At 39.3% G+C, this 18357-nt stretch overlaps 3 protein-coding genes across 3 annotated transcripts; 1 reads left to right on the forward strand and 2 right to left on the reverse strand.

Moving 5' to 3' along the window:
• Positions 1 to 1830: 1830 nt before the first annotated feature.
• On the forward strand, positions 1831 to 5279 carry LOC137713631 (putative aspartyl aminopeptidase). Its single transcript, XM_068452956.2, is given in 12 exon segments — positions 1831 to 2046; positions 2139 to 2197; positions 2199 to 2281; positions 2466 to 2544; positions 2680 to 2882; positions 3002 to 3071; positions 3259 to 3381; positions 3563 to 3718; positions 3912 to 4085; positions 4347 to 4421; positions 4501 to 4641; positions 4788 to 5279. Coding segments are annotated over 12 exon segments (1467 nt in total). The 5' UTR covers positions 1831 to 1964; the 3' UTR covers positions 5010 to 5279.
• A 486-nt stretch (positions 5280 to 5765) lies between these two features.
• On the reverse strand, positions 5766 to 8549 carry LOC137713633 (adenylate kinase 4). Its single transcript, XM_068452957.2, has 6 exons — positions 8273 to 8549; positions 7311 to 7456; positions 7079 to 7198; positions 6800 to 6967; positions 6451 to 6540; positions 5766 to 6076 (listed from the first exon to the last, which is right to left on the reverse strand). The coding sequence occupies exons 1-6, from the start codon at positions 8391 to 8393 to the stop codon at positions 5975 to 5977; spliced, it is 747 nt and encodes a 248-aa protein (XP_068309058.1). The 5' UTR covers positions 8394 to 8549; the 3' UTR covers positions 5766 to 5974.
• A 900-nt stretch (positions 8550 to 9449) lies between these two features.
• On the reverse strand, positions 9450 to 12923 carry LOC137712607 (nucleolar protein 56). Its single transcript, XM_068451713.2, has 8 exons — positions 12564 to 12923; positions 11765 to 11979; positions 11462 to 11619; positions 11174 to 11361; positions 10828 to 11080; positions 10552 to 10700; positions 10310 to 10444; positions 9450 to 10114 (listed from the first exon to the last, which is right to left on the reverse strand). Exons 1-8 carry the CDS (start codon positions 12766 to 12768, stop codon positions 9771 to 9773), a joined length of 1647 nt encoding a protein of 548 aa, XP_068307814.2. The 5' UTR covers positions 12769 to 12923; the 3' UTR covers positions 9450 to 9770.
• Positions 12924 to 18357: the final 5434 nt, after the last annotated feature.

Here is an 18357-nt window from a genome sequence, read left to right on the forward strand (position 1 = left end):
AAAACCAGCTATCTCACCTACCCTCTCTTCTGATCATCTGAGTCCCGCAAAACTCATAGCATCGTTGGTTAACTACAAAAAAGTCACCAGCCTCAAATCAAACCCAATGAAAGAAAAGATTCTAGTTGGAGCCTTAATCCTATGAAAAATCTTTGAAAATCATAAGAATAACTCTAATTTTTTGTCAGGTAGGCTCAGGACCATTATGGTCCTTTCATAGCTCCGCCCATGTCGATGAACTTAAACAATCTTTCTCTCTCGCTCTCTTCTTCTCTACCATGTGTCATCTTTCCTGCCCAATGAACCCAGATGCAACAATTGTAAAAATTCCAGTCGGTCACCATGGATCCTAGATGATGAAAATTGTTGAACATCCGTACCAACACTTAAGATCATAGTAGACATCAATTCTTAATTTCATGGGTCTTTCTTGTTGCTCCCTTTATTTTTCTTGATAAAGAAAGTTGGATTAGGGATTGAATGTCCATGGTCGGCCATTAGAGGACCAACATTTGCAGAGATTGAACGTTTTAGGTGGTGGATGCAGATTCTCACAGACAATTAAAATAAAAAATTGTACATTTCCATCAAGAAGCAAGTTCAAAAATTAAATTCCTTATTTCTTTGTAGAATCTATAGACGTCGTATTGGAATGGCAGAGAAGAAAAGAGAGAGATTGTTTGAGTTCATCTGTTGGCGAGAAGAGAGGTTAGAAGAGTGAGAACAAGTTTAACATATATATATTTTTTTAATTTTAACGAGCCCAAACACGAATGTTAATTGCTAAGGTAGAAAGAACATGCTTCCAGTGAGTCGCTAGAGACTCACTTTTTAGACGAATTTACCTAGTATATGTCATATATTTAGTGCGAAGTACTTTTGTTGCTTTATATGATTCTTCATAAGGATCACATGTCACTCATTTCCATTATCTTTAATGCCCAACGTTTTTTTATTTCTAACTTTAAGATGTGTCATTGGCAATTTGGAAAGTTCATAGTTAAATTGATCCAAATATTACACAAGCATACAAAAAGTTACAATATCAAAAACTTGAAATTCTTTTAATTATAAATTACCGACATTCGCCTAACAGACTAACATGTGATATTGACAATCATTCACACGCGTAAACAATTATTGGTCAAAATCATTACTCCAATGTTCATAATTTTTTTTTTTAGTACATCAATATTTTTACACTAAGGGAATGAGACGTTCGGTTAAGCCACACTATGGGCAGCCTAATTTAGTATCGAATTCGTCATTCATGAGATTCGAACCTAAGGACCTCTCACTCTAAGCGAAGAGTAATACCACCAGACCGTAGTACTCATAATTCTTTTTAAAATTACAAACTACTGACAGTCTCACAACTTGTCATTGGTTAACTATTCACACCCGCATGAGCAACGGTGACACCACAACTTTGGGTTGGTCAGTTTGGGTAAATTCGCACAAACAATGATTGGCTATCCAAAGATGAGTAGGAAGTCCTGCTCAAAATTCTTCGTGTTTAAATCATAGAGCTTTGTGCTTATGATTAGAACCATTCATATAATGAATCATACTGTAAAAATCATTTATGTAAAAAACGAATTAAAACTAAAATCGTCTAGTTAATTTATTCTAATAAATACAGTTCATAATATTTTTATTAATTCCGTTTATATGTTTTTATACTGAGACTAACTGGCTTTAGTTTTAATTGATAAAGCATCTTCGTAAAAGCATCTTCGTAGAATTATTTATAATATCAACCGTTTAAAGTTTTACAAATCACGCGAACAGATTCGGGTTGCCGGGATGCAGCAAATAAAATCGCACGCAAACCGATTCTGGTTGCCGGGATTCAACAAATAAATTCGCACGCAGAGTCAGAACGATCCATTGAACAAGAACTTTATCACTAGGAGACACTAAGAGAGCGCGTCACTGAGTCGGCTCAGCCCAGCACAGCAGAGATGGCAAAGCAAGAACCAGACTCCGTTGTCTCTGATCTCATCAGCTTCCTAAACGCCGCCCCCACCGCCTTCCACGCCGTCGGTAAAAACCCAAATCCCCTTTTTTGCTTAATTTCAATCCAAAGTTCGTTGCTTTTGGTAATTGTTTGTTATCTGGTTCGATTTCTTCTGCAGACGAGGCGAAGAAGCAGCTACGAAGCGCGGGGTACGAGCAAGTTTTGGAGAGGGAGGATTGGAAATTGGAAGCTGGAAGCTGGTAAAAAGTATTTCTTTACCAGGAATTACTCCACCATTGTTGCTTTCGCAATCGGTAAAAAGTACGCTCAGTTTTTTTCATTGTTTAGCGCTTTTAATTCGAGCCTGCTTGTTTGTTTTTATTGATTTAAGCTTCCGTTTGATGTCGAAAAATTCATGGGAGAAGTGATGGAGTTGAAAGTTTTGATCTTTTCGGGTTTAATTATTCGGAAAGCTAAAATGTGTATGAGGTATGTTTGTGTATAGGTATGTTGCTGGAAACGGATTTCATATTGTTGGTGCTCATACTGATAGTCCTTGTCTCAAATTGAAACCGGTTTCCAAGGTATTGTCCCGATTTGTTTGAATTTGAATTTGATTGTTACAAAAAGGAGCTGATAAGCCTGAAATGATAACAATTAACAAATGGATACGGTGTCGAAAAATTTGAACGGTTTTGGAATATGGACGGCTTGTGCAGGTTGCTAAAGGCGGGTTCTTGGAAGTGGGTGTCCAAACTTATGGTGGTGGCTTGTGGCATACATGGTTCGACCGTGACTTGACGATTGCAGGAAGGGTGATAGTGGCAGAAGAAAAGGATGGCTCTGTTTCGTATTCGCATAAACTTGTTCGAATTGAGGAGCCCATAATGCGGATCCCTACTCTGGCAATTCACTTAGACAGGTAATCACTCTATGATGTATGACTGATACTGAAATTAATATGCATTAGTGATTCTTTTTCTTTAGCTAAATTATTTCTGCTATCTCACTTTCAAGTATATTTTGATCGTCCTTTGGCAGGGATGTTAAAGATGCATTCAAGGTGAATACACAGACGCATCTTCTTCCCATCTTGGCAACGGCAGTCAAGGTAATCTTGGAATCACATCATATATGCTGTTATACCCATGCTCATTAGATCTAACAAGGATGGTATTTAGTATCTGAAAGTGGAGTAACTACTGAATTTTCTTGCATAATTTATCATAGAATAGTCAATTTTCGTTCCTTCCTATTCACTTGTGCTTTCTTTTACCAAAAAAAAACTGTTTTTGTAGGCCGAGCTCGAAAAAGTGGTTGCTGAAGATGGTGAGGCTAACAGCGATGCTCAGACTGATGGAAAGAAATCCAATGAGAAAACAACCTCAAATGCCTCGAAGCATCACTCACTTCTACTACAGGTCAATAATTCTTGAACCTAAGCTTTCTGTTTGACCTTGGAGAATCAGTTGATCGTTTGGTTGATTTCATATTACATGAATGAACTAGCGGATGATAAGACAACTATTACTCGTTTAGATGGGTTCAACTTTAGTTATGCTTTTGTGGTGATTATATTGATTTTCTCTTTCTTTCTTCCAGCTACTTGCAGATCAGCTTGGATGTGAACCGGAACATATATCTGATTTTGAATTGCAAGTATGTGATACTCAACCAAGCATAGTAGCTGGTGCCGCAAAAGAATTTCTTTTCTCAGGAAGGCTTGATAATCTTTGCATGTCATTTTGCTCTCTAAAGGTAAGAAACTTTTGTAAAGTTTGTTGAGGCTATCTCTTTCTGTCAAGATTCCAGTTGTAGGCTAGTTGTGTTCTCTGCAGTATACCACCCGTATCCTTTCGTGTATTTCCTTTTCGTTTGGTATTACGTTAAAGTATGTTGTTGCAATATCGAGCAGATGATTCTTATTTCTTACTCTATTGTTTACTTCCAGGCATTGATAGACGCAACATCTTCTGATAGCAACCTTGAAGATGAGTCTGGTGTTAGAATGGTGGCTTTGTTTGATCATGAGGAGGTCGGATCTGATTCAGCCCAGGGCGCTGGGTCTCCAGCCATGTTGAATACTCTTTCACGAATTACAAGTTCCTTCACCACAGATTCTAAGGTAGTGACTCTTTGATGTCAAATTGTATGGTATTGTCCCTATTGGGTTTGGTAACTACAGTTTTTCTTTAATAGTCTGGACTACTTAGTAGTGCGGAAAATAAACGGTCTGGAATGTATTGAAGAAATACTAGCTTACTTGTCAATCTAATGGATATAAAGCCGGACTATTGAAGACTTACCCTGGTAACTATGTTTTCATCGGGAAAGCTTGTTTTTTATACACTGCACTGATTAATTTTTTTTCCCCTCTTTTCCCAAGCTGCTCGAGAAAGCTATTCAGAGGAGCTTTCTTGTATCTGCTGACATGGCACATGCCTTACATCCTAATTATATGGTATGTTTGTTCAATATGTACTAATAATTTTTTCAGTGCTGTTACTTTTGCTCAATATTAACCGAGGGATCTAATTCAGGACAAACACGAAGAGAATCACCAACCCAAGTTGCATGGGGGCCTTGTGATCAAACACAATGCAAATCAACGCTACGCAACCAATGCCTTCACTGCATTAATATTCAGGGAGATAGCAAGGAATCACAGCCTTCCTGTCCAGGTCAGCCTCTCCCTACGATTTGTATTCTAGCTGTGAAAGTTAAATAACTGAAACCGAGCACACTTTCTGTTAATGTCAAGCTACGGCGGGAGAGTTGATGTGATAAAATAATTTGATTAATATCATAGAGTTTGCTTCAAATGCAGGACTTTGTGGTTCGTAATGACATGGCATGCGGTTCGACCATCGGTCCCATTCTTGCAAGTGGAGTGGGAATACGAACCGTTGATGTAGGTGCACCGCAGCTGTCGATGCATAGCATACGAGAAATGTGTGCTGTTGATGATGTGACGCATTCATACGAGCATTTCAAAGCCTTCTTCCAGGAGTTCACTCATCTGGATGCAAAGATTAAAGTGGACGCGTAGGTCTATGGTCCTCCATTCTTCGTCGTACTTGGAAGTTCATATGAGGAGTTTGCTAGTTGCTCGTGGCGTCTTTGCGCTAGACACGGATGGAATCGTAGTAGTTTAATTAATAGTACTAAGCACCATCGGTGTGTAAAGATGGTGTAGCAATGTATCATGCAGTGCTGGACTTATTGGCATTAGGCCAAAGTCACGCATTTGACCATCACCAGGGACGCAATACCGGCCGTATTGCAAGTTTAACCAATAACATGATGCGATGCTATGCTATGCTATGTGATTTAACTTTCTCACGTTGCAATGATACTACCGCCACTGTCGTGTACCCGTGCCCGATGTGAGAAACCCTCTCCTCCCGCTGTGCTAGCTAGGACTTATCGGTCTACACAACACTTGAGTTCAACTTCAACCCAACACTTAATTCATCACTCCGACTTTAAGAAATTCCATTTTGTCCGGTTGAAAAATTGCGAGGAGACTCTCAAAAATGACTCTCCATAAACCATCTACCACCTCATGTTTTTGCACAATGTTTTAGAGTGCTTGTACAGGAATTAGCGTTAAACTGGGAGGTGTCAAAAAATTCATGGAGAGTTCAACTTTGAGAACGTCTCCTTCGCATTTCTCTGTCCGGTTGAGAAAAGCATTTCTCTATTTCAGCGGCAATCTTTGCAGTACAAGCAACAGCACATAGAGAAAAACATCGCATGAGAAAATTGAGGTAGGACTGCAGCAAAGTAATGAACAAAACTAAACTGCCACTAAAATTCATAATTCTTATTTCACAAGTTACTCCTCTCAATAAGCTCTCAAGAGTTGACAGCAGCCGGTACTATCAATTTGAAATTCAACAAAAACATGAGCAGAATCGGTGGATTCAATTGTATGTCAGAAAACAAATGAACAAAAAAAGAACTAGGACTTTTTGGATAAATTATCCAAGCTAAAGGCAAAGGGACCATGTTCTACGACGAGAGCACTTTATGAACCTCGGAAGTGACCTCTTGAGGAGGTTTCTCCGCTAGAAGATTGGCAACAATGCCTTTCTGGGAATAATACCCAATAACCTGCACATCAAAATAACGAACCCCGTTACAGAAAATAATGAGAAGCAAAACAAAAACATACGAAACATGAAATGGTGTAATAAACAAGCAAGTTGAATAAAATATCCAACACTAAAAATAAAAAAACAGCGATGGGGAGGATTTTGCACCGGAACAAATAATATAACAATTTGCAGAAGTATCAGTTAAGAAACAATGGCTAAAATATCTCTGCACAACCATGAGACATTTCAAGCACATACTGCCTCAGGCCTTTAGATTATCACAGACAACTTGCTATGGTTCTACGAGAGAACATACAAGTATAAAAAAGACACCTCAAAAAGAAAACACACATAATTATTGCCTCCCCAAATGTAAGGAAGAAGCCATACCGGTTCAGTTTGCTTGTGAAATGCTTCCAGCCTTGACTTGAGAACTGCTGCAGTATCATCCTTACGTTGAATCAAAGGTTCTCCAGTTACCTTGAACAAAACAAGAAGCAAGGGAAGCATATGCTTATTCAGCACAACTTTTCCAAAGAGTATAATTGAAGCTCATGCAGAGTACGATACAAACAAATTAACATAACACTAGCTACTAATATTTTTAAATCACTTGATTTTTACATCCAACATTATGCTGTTTTCCTTTTTAGCCAAATATCCTTGCCCGTCTCTCTTTTAATATTTTTGGATGCACAATGTTTTTCTAAGACCAAAAGGAAAGATATTGCCCCCTTACATCATCAACACCAGGAGCCTTGGGTGGCGCAAATTTCGTGTGGTAGGATCTACCACTGGATGGGTGTATCCAGCGACCAGTAATCCTCTCTTCCAAGATTGCATCATCAACTGCAAAGTTAAGCACCTTATCAATCTTAGCTCCCTGCTTTTTCAGCATCTCATCTAGCTGCATTCAAAGAAATATAACCTTACTTTAGAGCACAAGGGCACACAAACACAAGATACTTTAGAACATATACCGACCGTAACATATACACAGATGCCAAAGAATGCAGACCTTCTCTGCTTGGACCACAGTCCTTGGAAATCCATCAAGAATGAAACCTTTCTGACATGAAGGCTTCTTCATTGCTTCATCTATGATGCCAACAACCAAGTCATCGGAAACAAGCTCTCCCTGAATAGAGTGACATAACACCATATCAGAAATTTATTGTGTGATATAAGAAGTTAAGAACACAGTCCAAAGAAAAAAATTCATGGTAAAACAACATATAAAAAGGAGTCACCTTATCCATAGCCTCTTTAGCTTTAACCCCAAGAGGAGTCTTAGCAGAAACAGCGGCTCTCAACATATCACCAGTAGCCAAGTGGCACAAGCAATAGTCATCCTTAATTATAGGTGATTGGGTACCTTTCCCTGATCCGGGTGGGCCTGTACCAAACAAATTGTACGATTACACACATGAAAACATTCAAGAAAAGAAAGGAAGAAGAATTCCTTCAATAGAAATACTGCTAACTGTGAGAACATTCTTCAAGCATCAACCAAATTGGTCCTTCATGCATCATAACCGAAAGAAGCAACAAAGGAAAGACATCCAAAACTCATAGTTTTTCCCATCTTCCTTCTCAGCAAAGGTGGGGATAAAATCTCAATCTAGAACATATATATTGACACACACAGGGATACCTACATGAGTATGCAATGTATTAACAGGTGGCATGCCGGCATGCCAGAATTCGCCAGCATGACATCCCTTGGAAACGAATGTCTCAGCATTTCGCTGCATAATATAGAATACAATGGCAAGAGAGAAAGAAACGGATACGAATTGAAAATTGAGCACCCTATCCTATTACAAAAAAACAAAACAATCCGAATCAAACTATCAAATATCCTGAAACCCCAATCGATATTTGGTTTATTAGCACGAGTGCAAAAGGGAAATAACCAAATCAATCAAGCCATTTTCAGCAACCTTATCTTCTTCATTAGTTATTTTCTATCTGTTTCAAACTTGACAGGATTTTCCTACATTTTCTCACTAACCAATCAGTCAGGATTGAGAACCGAAATCGGAACAATAAGTCACACATCAATTAGCAAAAACAAAAAAAGCACCAAACTTTGAATCTACAAACGCATGCAATTCTCGGATCTGGGTTGTTCTTAAATATCAAAACTTGACCCGAAATTGAGAGCCAGAAGAACAAAAAATAAGAGCTTTAATGGAGAATAGAGAGTCACCGATGAGAATGAGGCGCTTGTCGGGCTTGGTGGAGCATTTCATGCGGCGGAGGAGCTCGGTCATGAGATCGACGGAGGGCACATCTTCCAGGTTCGCTACTACCGCGGAGCTGCCCGCCATGGCTGATTGTTTCTCTGTGGTTTTAGGGTAGGGTTTTCTCTCTCTAGATTTACGGTAAGAGTGCGCACAGAGAGAGAGAGAGGGGTTGGAGGGGTTGGGTTGTGTGTTTAAGGTGCGGGGTGGGTGGTGGTTGTACTTTGTTCGGACTTCGGACCCTCCAATGCTTCAAACTCAAGCGGCCGTTTTACCTACCCAGCTCTGTTGAATTCCCTTTTTACCCCTGTCCCTTGGATCTGCTTTGAAATAAATATTAATTTTCCTTTTTTTTTCCTTTATGATTTTGATAATGAAATATAAGAAATTCTGAATGAGCAAATGGCCCCAAACTACGTCATCTTATTAGATGTCGTCATTCGCTGTAATTTAGTGGCTCTCAGTTACAAATGCAGATAAATATTAATATACATGAATAAGATAACCTTGAAAATAAAAGAGCAAATGGATATGAATTTGGAATAAGAAATTCTAAATGGGTAGGTAGACATTAGTGTAATAAGGAGTCAAAAGGACAAAAGCAAAGTCAAATTATGATTTGCTTAATTAGCTTAGTAAAATATAGAGAAAAAGTCAAAAATTCTGAATGAGAAAATAGCATTGCGGCTAAATACACGATGAGTCATCTTGATACAATATTACATATCGTTATATACGGAAATTCAGTAACCAAGAAAGTAAAGTCAAATTATGATTTGCTTAATTAGCTTAGTAAAATATGGAGAAAATGTCAAAATTTGAAAAAACAGAGAGGGAAAATGTTAAAAAAAGAATAAAAAATAGTGAAGAATTTTGATTTTAACACTTGACTTATTTAAAAGAAACTGAATCAATGACAAGGAATTGCAAATATTGAAACATAAACAGCACCTTGAGAAACACAGTTAGAGTCATGCATTCACCAAACAAAACCATGTGAAATCAATTCCATCGGTTGCTCGTCTGCTCTTCCTAGCTCGTCTAGCTGCTGAACTTCCGGCGGAGTTCCAGTAGCAGCTAGGAATCGAGCTTTCAAGCTTTGCTTCTCGCACTGAATAAATCGCATGATAAGCACTAAGCATATAACCATAAACACAAACAGCTTTATATAACAAAATCATTGTCAAAAACCTACATTCAACTGCAATTTCTATTGACTGCACATCTAGATCTTTGAATTCAGAGACATAGAATCCGCAAAAACACCGTCATTCATATTCAATCAACTTAAGATAAGAGTGCAACTAGAAAGGTTACTACTACATAGAGAACCTTCGAACATGGTTTACGCTGTTAATATAAAAACCTACTAAGGAAACTGTAGACATCATCAAAACAACATAATGGCAGCAAGCCGGGATATCCACAAGCCCCTTGAGCACCAAGAACAACGTTAGTTGTAATTTAGTCGCTGTCTTCACTTTTGGATTTCTTCTTCTTCTTCTTCTTGACATCGCTGGGAGCCTGTAGATCGTCTCCATTCTCCTGTTTGCTCTTCTTCTTCTTCTTCTTGGCCGTTCCATCCTCCTCGGCATGTCCATTATTCGCATCCTCCATGGTTTGATCCTCCTGATCCAATTTTCTCTTGTCCTTCTTCTTCTTCTTCTTTTCAGATTTACCCTCAGCGGCATCTCCATTTGCAGTGGCAGCTGGTTCATCCACAGCCATAGCATCACCATTATCTACAGATTTTGATTTCTTTTTCTTGCTTTTCTTCCCGGAAGCTTCTTCTGTTTCCATCTCTGTATCTATTACATACAAGTAAACAATCAAAGTTACACGCCTGAAAGCAAGTCTACCAACATTTTACGTCAAATCAAAGGTTGATCCCAGTTCTCATACAATATAATTTGACAGATTCATGACCAAAAATACGATATATTCCTATGGTTGTATTGATGTCCTGTAAAAACTCTTAAGACCATATTCTCTTAGTTACACACCTTTGCTTTGAGTACTCTCAATTGCAGATTTCATGACATCAATGTTTTTGCGAGGTGCAACACCCTTGTCATAAAAGTCAAGTCGCTCCTCAACTTGTTCACGAAGTTTCTCCCCAAAAGCAGTAGTGCTACTATCTGAACCACAGAAGATTGCAACAAAACTATTTATGCAGGAAAAACCATGCTGCGCAAGAAAAGAAAAGTTAGACAACCAATACTGTATGAGGAAGGCTCAAAGTCACCTGCAAAGCAATCAATGCGAGAAGCAATAGAGCACTTGTTTGCAAGATAACGAGCCATTCGGCCCTTGTTCCGTGCAGATGCTCGACCAATAAAAGATGAATGGAATATCAGTCCATATTTGGGTGTGTTTCCCCTGGTTTTTAGTGCCCTGAGGAGAAGAACAAAAGAGTCAACCAAAGGGCTTAAAATGAATCCGGAGGACATTTTTACTTGTTTCTTGTCATACAGGACCAACTTTTACGTAACATCTTGAGGGAAAGTGAGTGTAAAACTACCTGAAGAGAGCCTTCTCCGCACCTAGGATCTGAAGGGTAGAAGAAGGGCATTTAGCCAAATTTGTAAGACTACCAGCATGAGAAATCAAACGCGCTCCAACTACTTCACCAATTAAAGAAGCCAAATTGGGAGCAATGTCGTTCATTTTAGAAACCAGATAGTCATAAAGCCTTTTCCTGTACTCGGCTAGGTCCATCACCTTCTGTGCAAATTGCTGAACGTTCATCAAGTCAAGTGGAGACAAATCTTGCCCTGTGAAAAAATTAAAACAAACATAACAATGAGGAAAATGAATGAATTGATAGAGAAATGGATAAATGAAAGGCACATATTATGGAATCCTACCCATGGATGCTTTGGCTGCTTCTATAATCTCCTTGGCCTTATCTTCGTCTCCAACAAGGTCAGTTAAATCTGATAGATTGTCTTCAGACAGTGTTGACTTGTCTTTAATATATTTTGACACTTTGGCATAGAGATAATTGTCATTGACGATCTTCACCAATTCAGGAAAATGCCAAGAGTACCATTCTCTGCAGAGAAGGGATACACAAAAATATTATATCTTCAGTAAAATCCCAATTCAAATTACCGAACTTCGAATATGAAGGTGCACAAATGCCAGTATCATACCTGACTCTCATGGAGAAGGAATTGATATCCTTATCAAGGGTATCCAGAAGGAAGATTGCTTGAATCACCATATTGTCAACTCGGTTGACATTGAACTTGACCTTGGCCCTGCTGTAACTGTGCCCTAGACCAAGCTGGGCTTTCTCTAAGTCTCCAGGCTAGGGTAAGGAAAGAACGAAAATCAAAAATTGAAAGATACAAATTCTAAAGGCAATGTCTTTACATCATAAACCCACAAAATATAGCAAACAAGAACACCTATGAATTTATTATACAACAAAATAGGATTTGTTGAATTCAAACCTTTAGACTCTTGAGAAGAGTTGTAAAATGTAGTCGGACGCCACGAATCAACTCAAGGACAAACTCATTACTTTGGCATGGAATTTTAGTCTCTTCAAATATGTGTGACCCGATCTTAGGTTCGGAAACTCCCAAACTGAACTTTGGCTTCTTACCTTCCTTGACTGTTGGGAGATTTTTTTCCAAAAATTTTCTTAGTTCATCAGTCATAACCCCTGAAACGCAACCACAACAAATAAGCAAAACCCTTTGTGTTGAAGGAACCTCACCAAACCAAATTAAAAGAATAAACTTCATTTAAACACACCAAGCAATTCAAGAGAGGCAACACTATACTTCACCTATCAACATTAGTAAATTGCATAATCTACTAACCCACTTGAAATTCCACATATACATTACGAGACACAAGCAAGTTTTCCGGAGCATAAGGGAGAAGGGAACAAATTGAACTTGGAGACCTTAACACAACTAGGCAGCTCAACAACGCTCCAATATCTTATATTTTTGCAAGTTTTCATGTAAACGCAGGAAACTGGTTTAATTGGGTCAAAATTTTCGTCATTTCTCAATAATCGATAGAGAAAACAGTAGATAATTGAATGCCAGCCCAATACATGCATAAATTACTTTCCTTCAATTTCCCATCAACCGAACAGAAAAACAATCACACAAACAGAACAATGTTCAAACTTAATATTCAAACAGAACCAAAGTCAATAAAAAATCCCAATCATTGTAATCAATACAAACATAATCAAATTAAAAACCCCAAAAGAAACAAGCTTTCATTATTTACCTTCAGAGACTGAGTTGCATTGGTTAAGGGCGTCGAGGGCCGACTCGAATGGATCGAAAGCTGTGAGCTGGACCACCTTCCCGAACCGGTTGATATCCGAAATGGAGCTCCGGACCGCCTCGGTGTTCTGCCCGATTTGGTCGATGCCATGAGCGAGGAACAGAGAGTAGCCTGAAGCTGATTCGTAGAGCAGGTAGAGCGCCATCAAGAACGCGAAACAGCGGCGTTCAGGGCTTCGTCTTTGTCCGTGGAACCCTCACTTTCTCTCTCTAGAACCGTCAGAATCGGCGGTGGAGAGAGGGGAGGAGAGCTGAAATTCGTGGGGGTTAGGGTTTAGGGTTTTTTCAGCAAGGAAGAAGTGGGTTTGGGTTATGTAGGTGGCGATAGGTCGTTTCGGTCCGCTCGATGTGTATACTGGGTTTAATGCTTGGTGAATCTAACGGTCGTGATGTGTGGGTCCCGAGTAGTGAGCTTGGAGGTGTGTGTAGGGTGGCGAAGATTATTTGGTTATGTTTGGATAGCCACATATTTCAGGATTATTTGGGAATTGGGGTTGCTTTAGGACTGGTTTGGTATTGCTGTGCTTTGAAAAAAAGCTGCTTCTGCTTTGCTGTGAGAATAAGCAGCTGTGAAATAAAGCAGCAGAGTGTTTGGTAAACCTTTTTGTAAAAGTGCTTTTGAAAAAAAAAAGCAGTATTATAGTGTTTGGTAAACTTTTATGTAAAACAGATGTGAAAAAAAGCCAGTTTTTCAAAGCTGGGTTTTGCAGCTTCTTGTTTTTGGCTTTTTTTCATCCAAAATTGTGAAAAAAAGCTGAAGCTGAATGTTTACCAAACACAAAAACAGCTCCCAACTTTTTTTGATACCAGCTTTTTTCAGAATCACCTCAGTACCAAACCAAGCCTTAGATAATTTGAGGATATCTATGTTCCGGTTTAATAATGGTACGATATGGTTTTTTTTATTGTTTTTTCAAAGTAATTTGTGGGTGGCAATTTTAGATAACGACGGGATCACGTGATTTGAATTTGAAATCAAATAAAATTAGTGGATTTGAACTAACCACAAACTAAATCTTTCATGATTCAGATGGATCAAATTTCAATCGAAAGATAAATCATTTTCAATCGTACGTGCATAATTTCAAATGACTTGCTAAACTCATTAGTTAAATAATGTAAATCAACTCGATTACATATTTGACTGTATAAACTAATTAATTTAACTTTATCAAGTACCTCTTTGCTCTTTTTTTGTTTTTTGTTTTTATCTTAAATAATCAAGTAATTAATTATTACAAAACCGAAACAGTATTGACATTCTCCCTAAATCTTCAAACCGAGCAAAACGAAACTACTCACTAACAGTTTGGTTTGATTTAGTTTCATCTCTAATTTTAGTTCAAACAAACTAAATCGTACCACCATTTACAGTTTATTAACATAACTATAACTTAAATGTTAGATCGATCTGAAATGGACGAAGCCACCCTATGTTAAATTGATTTTTCACTTTTAAGATCAGCTCACTACAAAATCATTATTTTCGTTTTCTACACACCAATCTTCCTCACTCATTTTTCTCCTCCTCTCATTTCTCCTCACACCAAAGGGTTGCCCACTCGCAAGATGTCGTTCAGTCGTTGACAATGGCGCCCACCGACGAACGACATGTCATCTCATTTGTCATGCAGCAAAGCATAAGGAGAAGAAGACCATTGCTTTAACAAATCTTTTACCTTTTTACTTCTTAATCCAATGCTTTGTTTAGTTTGCTTAAAACCAAGGCAATAAGCTTCACCATTTTTACTAAGCCGCCATGGAAGCTTGTATTCAACCTCCACTCCAAAACAGTCACTAATACAAAAACACACTTGCGCGACGGAGCAAATTACGTTGCGCAAGGACATTTTGCGCAACGTTGACAACAAAGTGTCACACAAGGACATTTTGCGCGATAGGACTCTGCACGACGAATCATTCTGTTGTGCAAAACAGTTTTGTGCGACGAAGCATTCCATCGAGCAAAACTGTTTAGTGTAACAAAGGTGTACTTTTGTCGCGCAATGTTGGGAAAACAATAAAAGCCTTGATTTGGTGCTAGAAAATTGCGCGACAGACTAACCGTGTCATGCAAATGACCGTTGCGCAACGTTTTGGTTCACTGTTACGCAAAGACCATTTCACGATGACAACAACGACAACATCGCTGACTAACAGTTATCATCTTTGATAGAAATTGGTGAAGAAACACTCTGGGTACTAATGTTGTCCAAGAACTGTTTGAAGTAATCCTAAAATCGAAATACAAATAGAGTCAATTTCAATTGAGCTTGGTGATCTGCCGTGATATAATGCACCGGAAGAGGCAAACGAAGATGAGGACGAATGGGAATCCAAAATGATAGTAGTGAGGATAGCTATAGTTATTATTGTAGTTCGGATGAGGATTAATGTAAACTTGTAAAATTGAATGTTATATATATTTATTAAGTAGCTTTAAATTTATTATTGTAGTTCGGATAGGGTTTTTGTTAGAAAATATATTATTGTGCCAAAAAATTGCCCGACGGACCAAATACGTCGCACAAAGGGTTTTTGCACGACGTACCAACCCGTGCATCATGCAAAAGGGTGTTTGTGGGACGAACAACTGTATTGCGCAATGGATAAATGTATCACACAAAATCGGAGTTACAATAACCGTTAAATCGTGATTTTTCATTTATAACCGTCGAAAAATTTTGTCCGGTTAGCTAATATCTGAATGTTTGTTTTTTGCGATTTTTGGCGTATGTGATCTCTAAGTATATACAAACAATTTTGATGGTTGGATCGTTGAAACTTCGAAGAATACGTATCCCATCATAACAATAGATTCACTAACACTTAGTGTGAAACCCCGTTCCTGATTTATCATATTTTGTATTATTGGACTTATGAAATTACCAAATTACCCTTGAGTTGACTTTCGTTGACCGTCTCGTCGAAATGCGTATTATTAATTTTCTTAGTTTATTCTTATTGTACTTATCGCCATAAACGTGTAGGTGCAAACAGATTCGAAATTGGATTTGTAACGAAGATTCTACTTACGAAACGACGAATGTTTTCGGATATTAGCGAACCAAGGGGACCCATATGGGATTCATGTTCCCTTAACCTTTACCCTATCCAGATTACCCTCTCCCCTTTTTAGATTTTCTTATCTCTCTCTCTCCCCATCACTTTCTCTCATTCCCTTTAACTCTCCCCGAGCTCTCTATTCTCTACAACTTTCACTTTCCTCCCCAAGCTCAACAACAATCACCACAACCTTCACAATCTAGACGTGGTGACCTTGAAACCTTAGGTAATAACTATGGAACTCCCACAATGACGAGGTCACTGTTCATCACATCTCCCAACGAACTCCAACGTGTTTCGTGACCTTTCCGACATTGGCAAGCTCCTATAAACCTTTTGGCGTGTGTTTTAAGGCTAGATCAAAGATTGTTTTAAGTTGTACACACTTGTTAAACGCAAAAATAGCTTGAAGTCAGCTTTTCCTAGATTCCAGCAAAAACTCATAACTTCCAGGCCATTTCCGGCCAAACCATGACGAATTAGCCATCATGCAATGTATCATTCTTGTCATCTCGTTGAGAACCACAACTTTTGTTTTTGAATCACTCAAATTGGTTGAGTATTGAAGAAGTTATGAGCTTTTGAAGGTTTGCCTAGTTCTCGACCGAAATCGAGTCAACCCGACCTGGCACCCTTAAACCTGGATCCAAGCCCAACTTGTTACCCCGCCTAACTATGCTACTTGGCCCAAACCCATAACCTTTGGCCCAAGCCCAACTACCTAACCCAGCCCAAAAACAGGCCCAACCCAAAAACCAAGCCCATACCCAAAACCCAGATCCGACCCGACCCGACCGAATCCCAGGTTCCAGGTCAGCGCATGGGCGTCTGTCTTGGCCGGCGCGTGGAGCACATAAGCCTCCATCGGAGGAACTGTGCTCTACAGCCATACACGCCGATAACTTTTCCGACCAACTTTCTGGTGACCTAACTCAGCATGCGGAGCCGCGTGCGGTGGCACGTGACCTTCTAGGCCGCGATGCGTGGGGGTACCCAAGGTTCCCCCTTAGGTTTTTCAACGTTTTGAATCCGTTTATGATGTCCGTTTTCTGAAATTCAACTGTTTTAGTAAAGTTTTATTAATTGGTCCCTTTATGTGCTTAGGTGTGTTTGTTAGTGGTGTTTTCGTCCTCCCTAGTTCGCATGGTTCTTTGACGATAGAGTATCTGTGAGTGAACCCCTTTTAAAATGCATGATTTTATTATTAGAAATGCATACATGAAAGCGTGATTTTATGACTACGTTTTATGAAACCTTTATGAGTAAATCAGATTTACGCTTTTATGATATTTCATGCTTTATCGAATAACTGTTTACTGAGATATTTATTATATAATGTTTGTGCTATTAAGCTCCAATGAGATATATTTTGAAAAGATTATGTTCATGATTTTATGTGCTTACCTAGTGGTTATTCATACTATGTGCCTACAGGCGAATGATATTTATATATGGCTTCGGTCGGAAGATATTTATATATGGCTTCGATCAGGTGACGTAGTGGCTTCGGTTGGAAGATATTTATATATGGCTTCGATCGGGTGATGTAGTGGTTTCGGTCTTTATGATATCACTACTAAGCACATTATATATGATATATGTTTTATGAAAGGTTTTATAGCATGCTAGGGTTTTTGGAAAACCTATTACTTATTATACTATTAAGTTTTCTAAAATAGGGGTTAGTACGTTGAAGAATAAATGTTTTAGTATTATTTATATGTAACTTGGTTCACTTATGTTTTGTTTTGAGCCCCCTCAGGACCTATGAATGAGGCATACGATCTGAGCTACGAGTGTCACATCCCGGGCCCACTCCACCATGGTAGCACGATATTGTCCGCTTTGTGCCCTAACCACACTCTCACGGTTTTGTTTCTGGGAACTCACACGAGAACTTCCCAGTGGGTCACCCATCATGGGAGTGCTCTTGTGTGCTACTCGCTTAACTTCGAAGTTTTCATGGAATCCGAATCCAGTGAGCTCCCAAAAGGTCTCGTGTTAGGTAGGGATGGGAATATACATATAAGGATCAATCCCCTAGGCGATGTGGGATCTTACAATCCACCCCCCCTTAGGTATCGTTTGGTATGCAAACAGGACGGGACGGAACGAAATGGGACTGGACATGACGGAACGGAACGGAACGGAGCGGGAGCAAAGATGCCCTCGGATGGAAACAAGGAGGAAGAAGAAGGAGACGGAGAGGTTATAATTTTGTGTTCCATAGATGTGGAACAAGTCGTTCCAAGGGGGTGAGGTGGAATGAAAATTCACCCAAAACTCGTTCCGTGGAACAACTCGTTCCACCCGTTTTAGGCGCACCAAACGTGGGACGGAACACCTTGTCACACTCTGTTCCGTCCCGTCCCACGTACCAAACGGTACCTTAGGGACCCGACGTCCTCGTTGGCACACCACAGCTAGGGTTAGGCTCTGATACCAAATTATCACATCCCCGCCTGGGGTCCACCACATCTCGGGCCCGCTTCACCATCGTAGCATGATATTGTCTGCTTTGGGCCTCAACCACGCCCTCACACTTTTGTTTCTGGGAACTAACACGAAAACTTTCCAGTGGGTCACCCATCATGGGAGTGTTCTCGCGTGCTACTCGCTTAACTTCGAAGTTCTCATGGAACCCAAAGCCAGTGAGCTCCCAAAAGGCC

The sequence above is a fragment of the Pyrus communis genome, chromosome 14, assembly GCF_041283825.1.
Source record: "Pyrus communis isolate YQ-2024b chromosome 14, ASM4128382v1, whole genome shotgun sequence".
Taxonomy (NCBI): Eukaryota; Viridiplantae; Streptophyta; class Magnoliopsida; order Rosales; family Rosaceae; genus Pyrus; species Pyrus communis.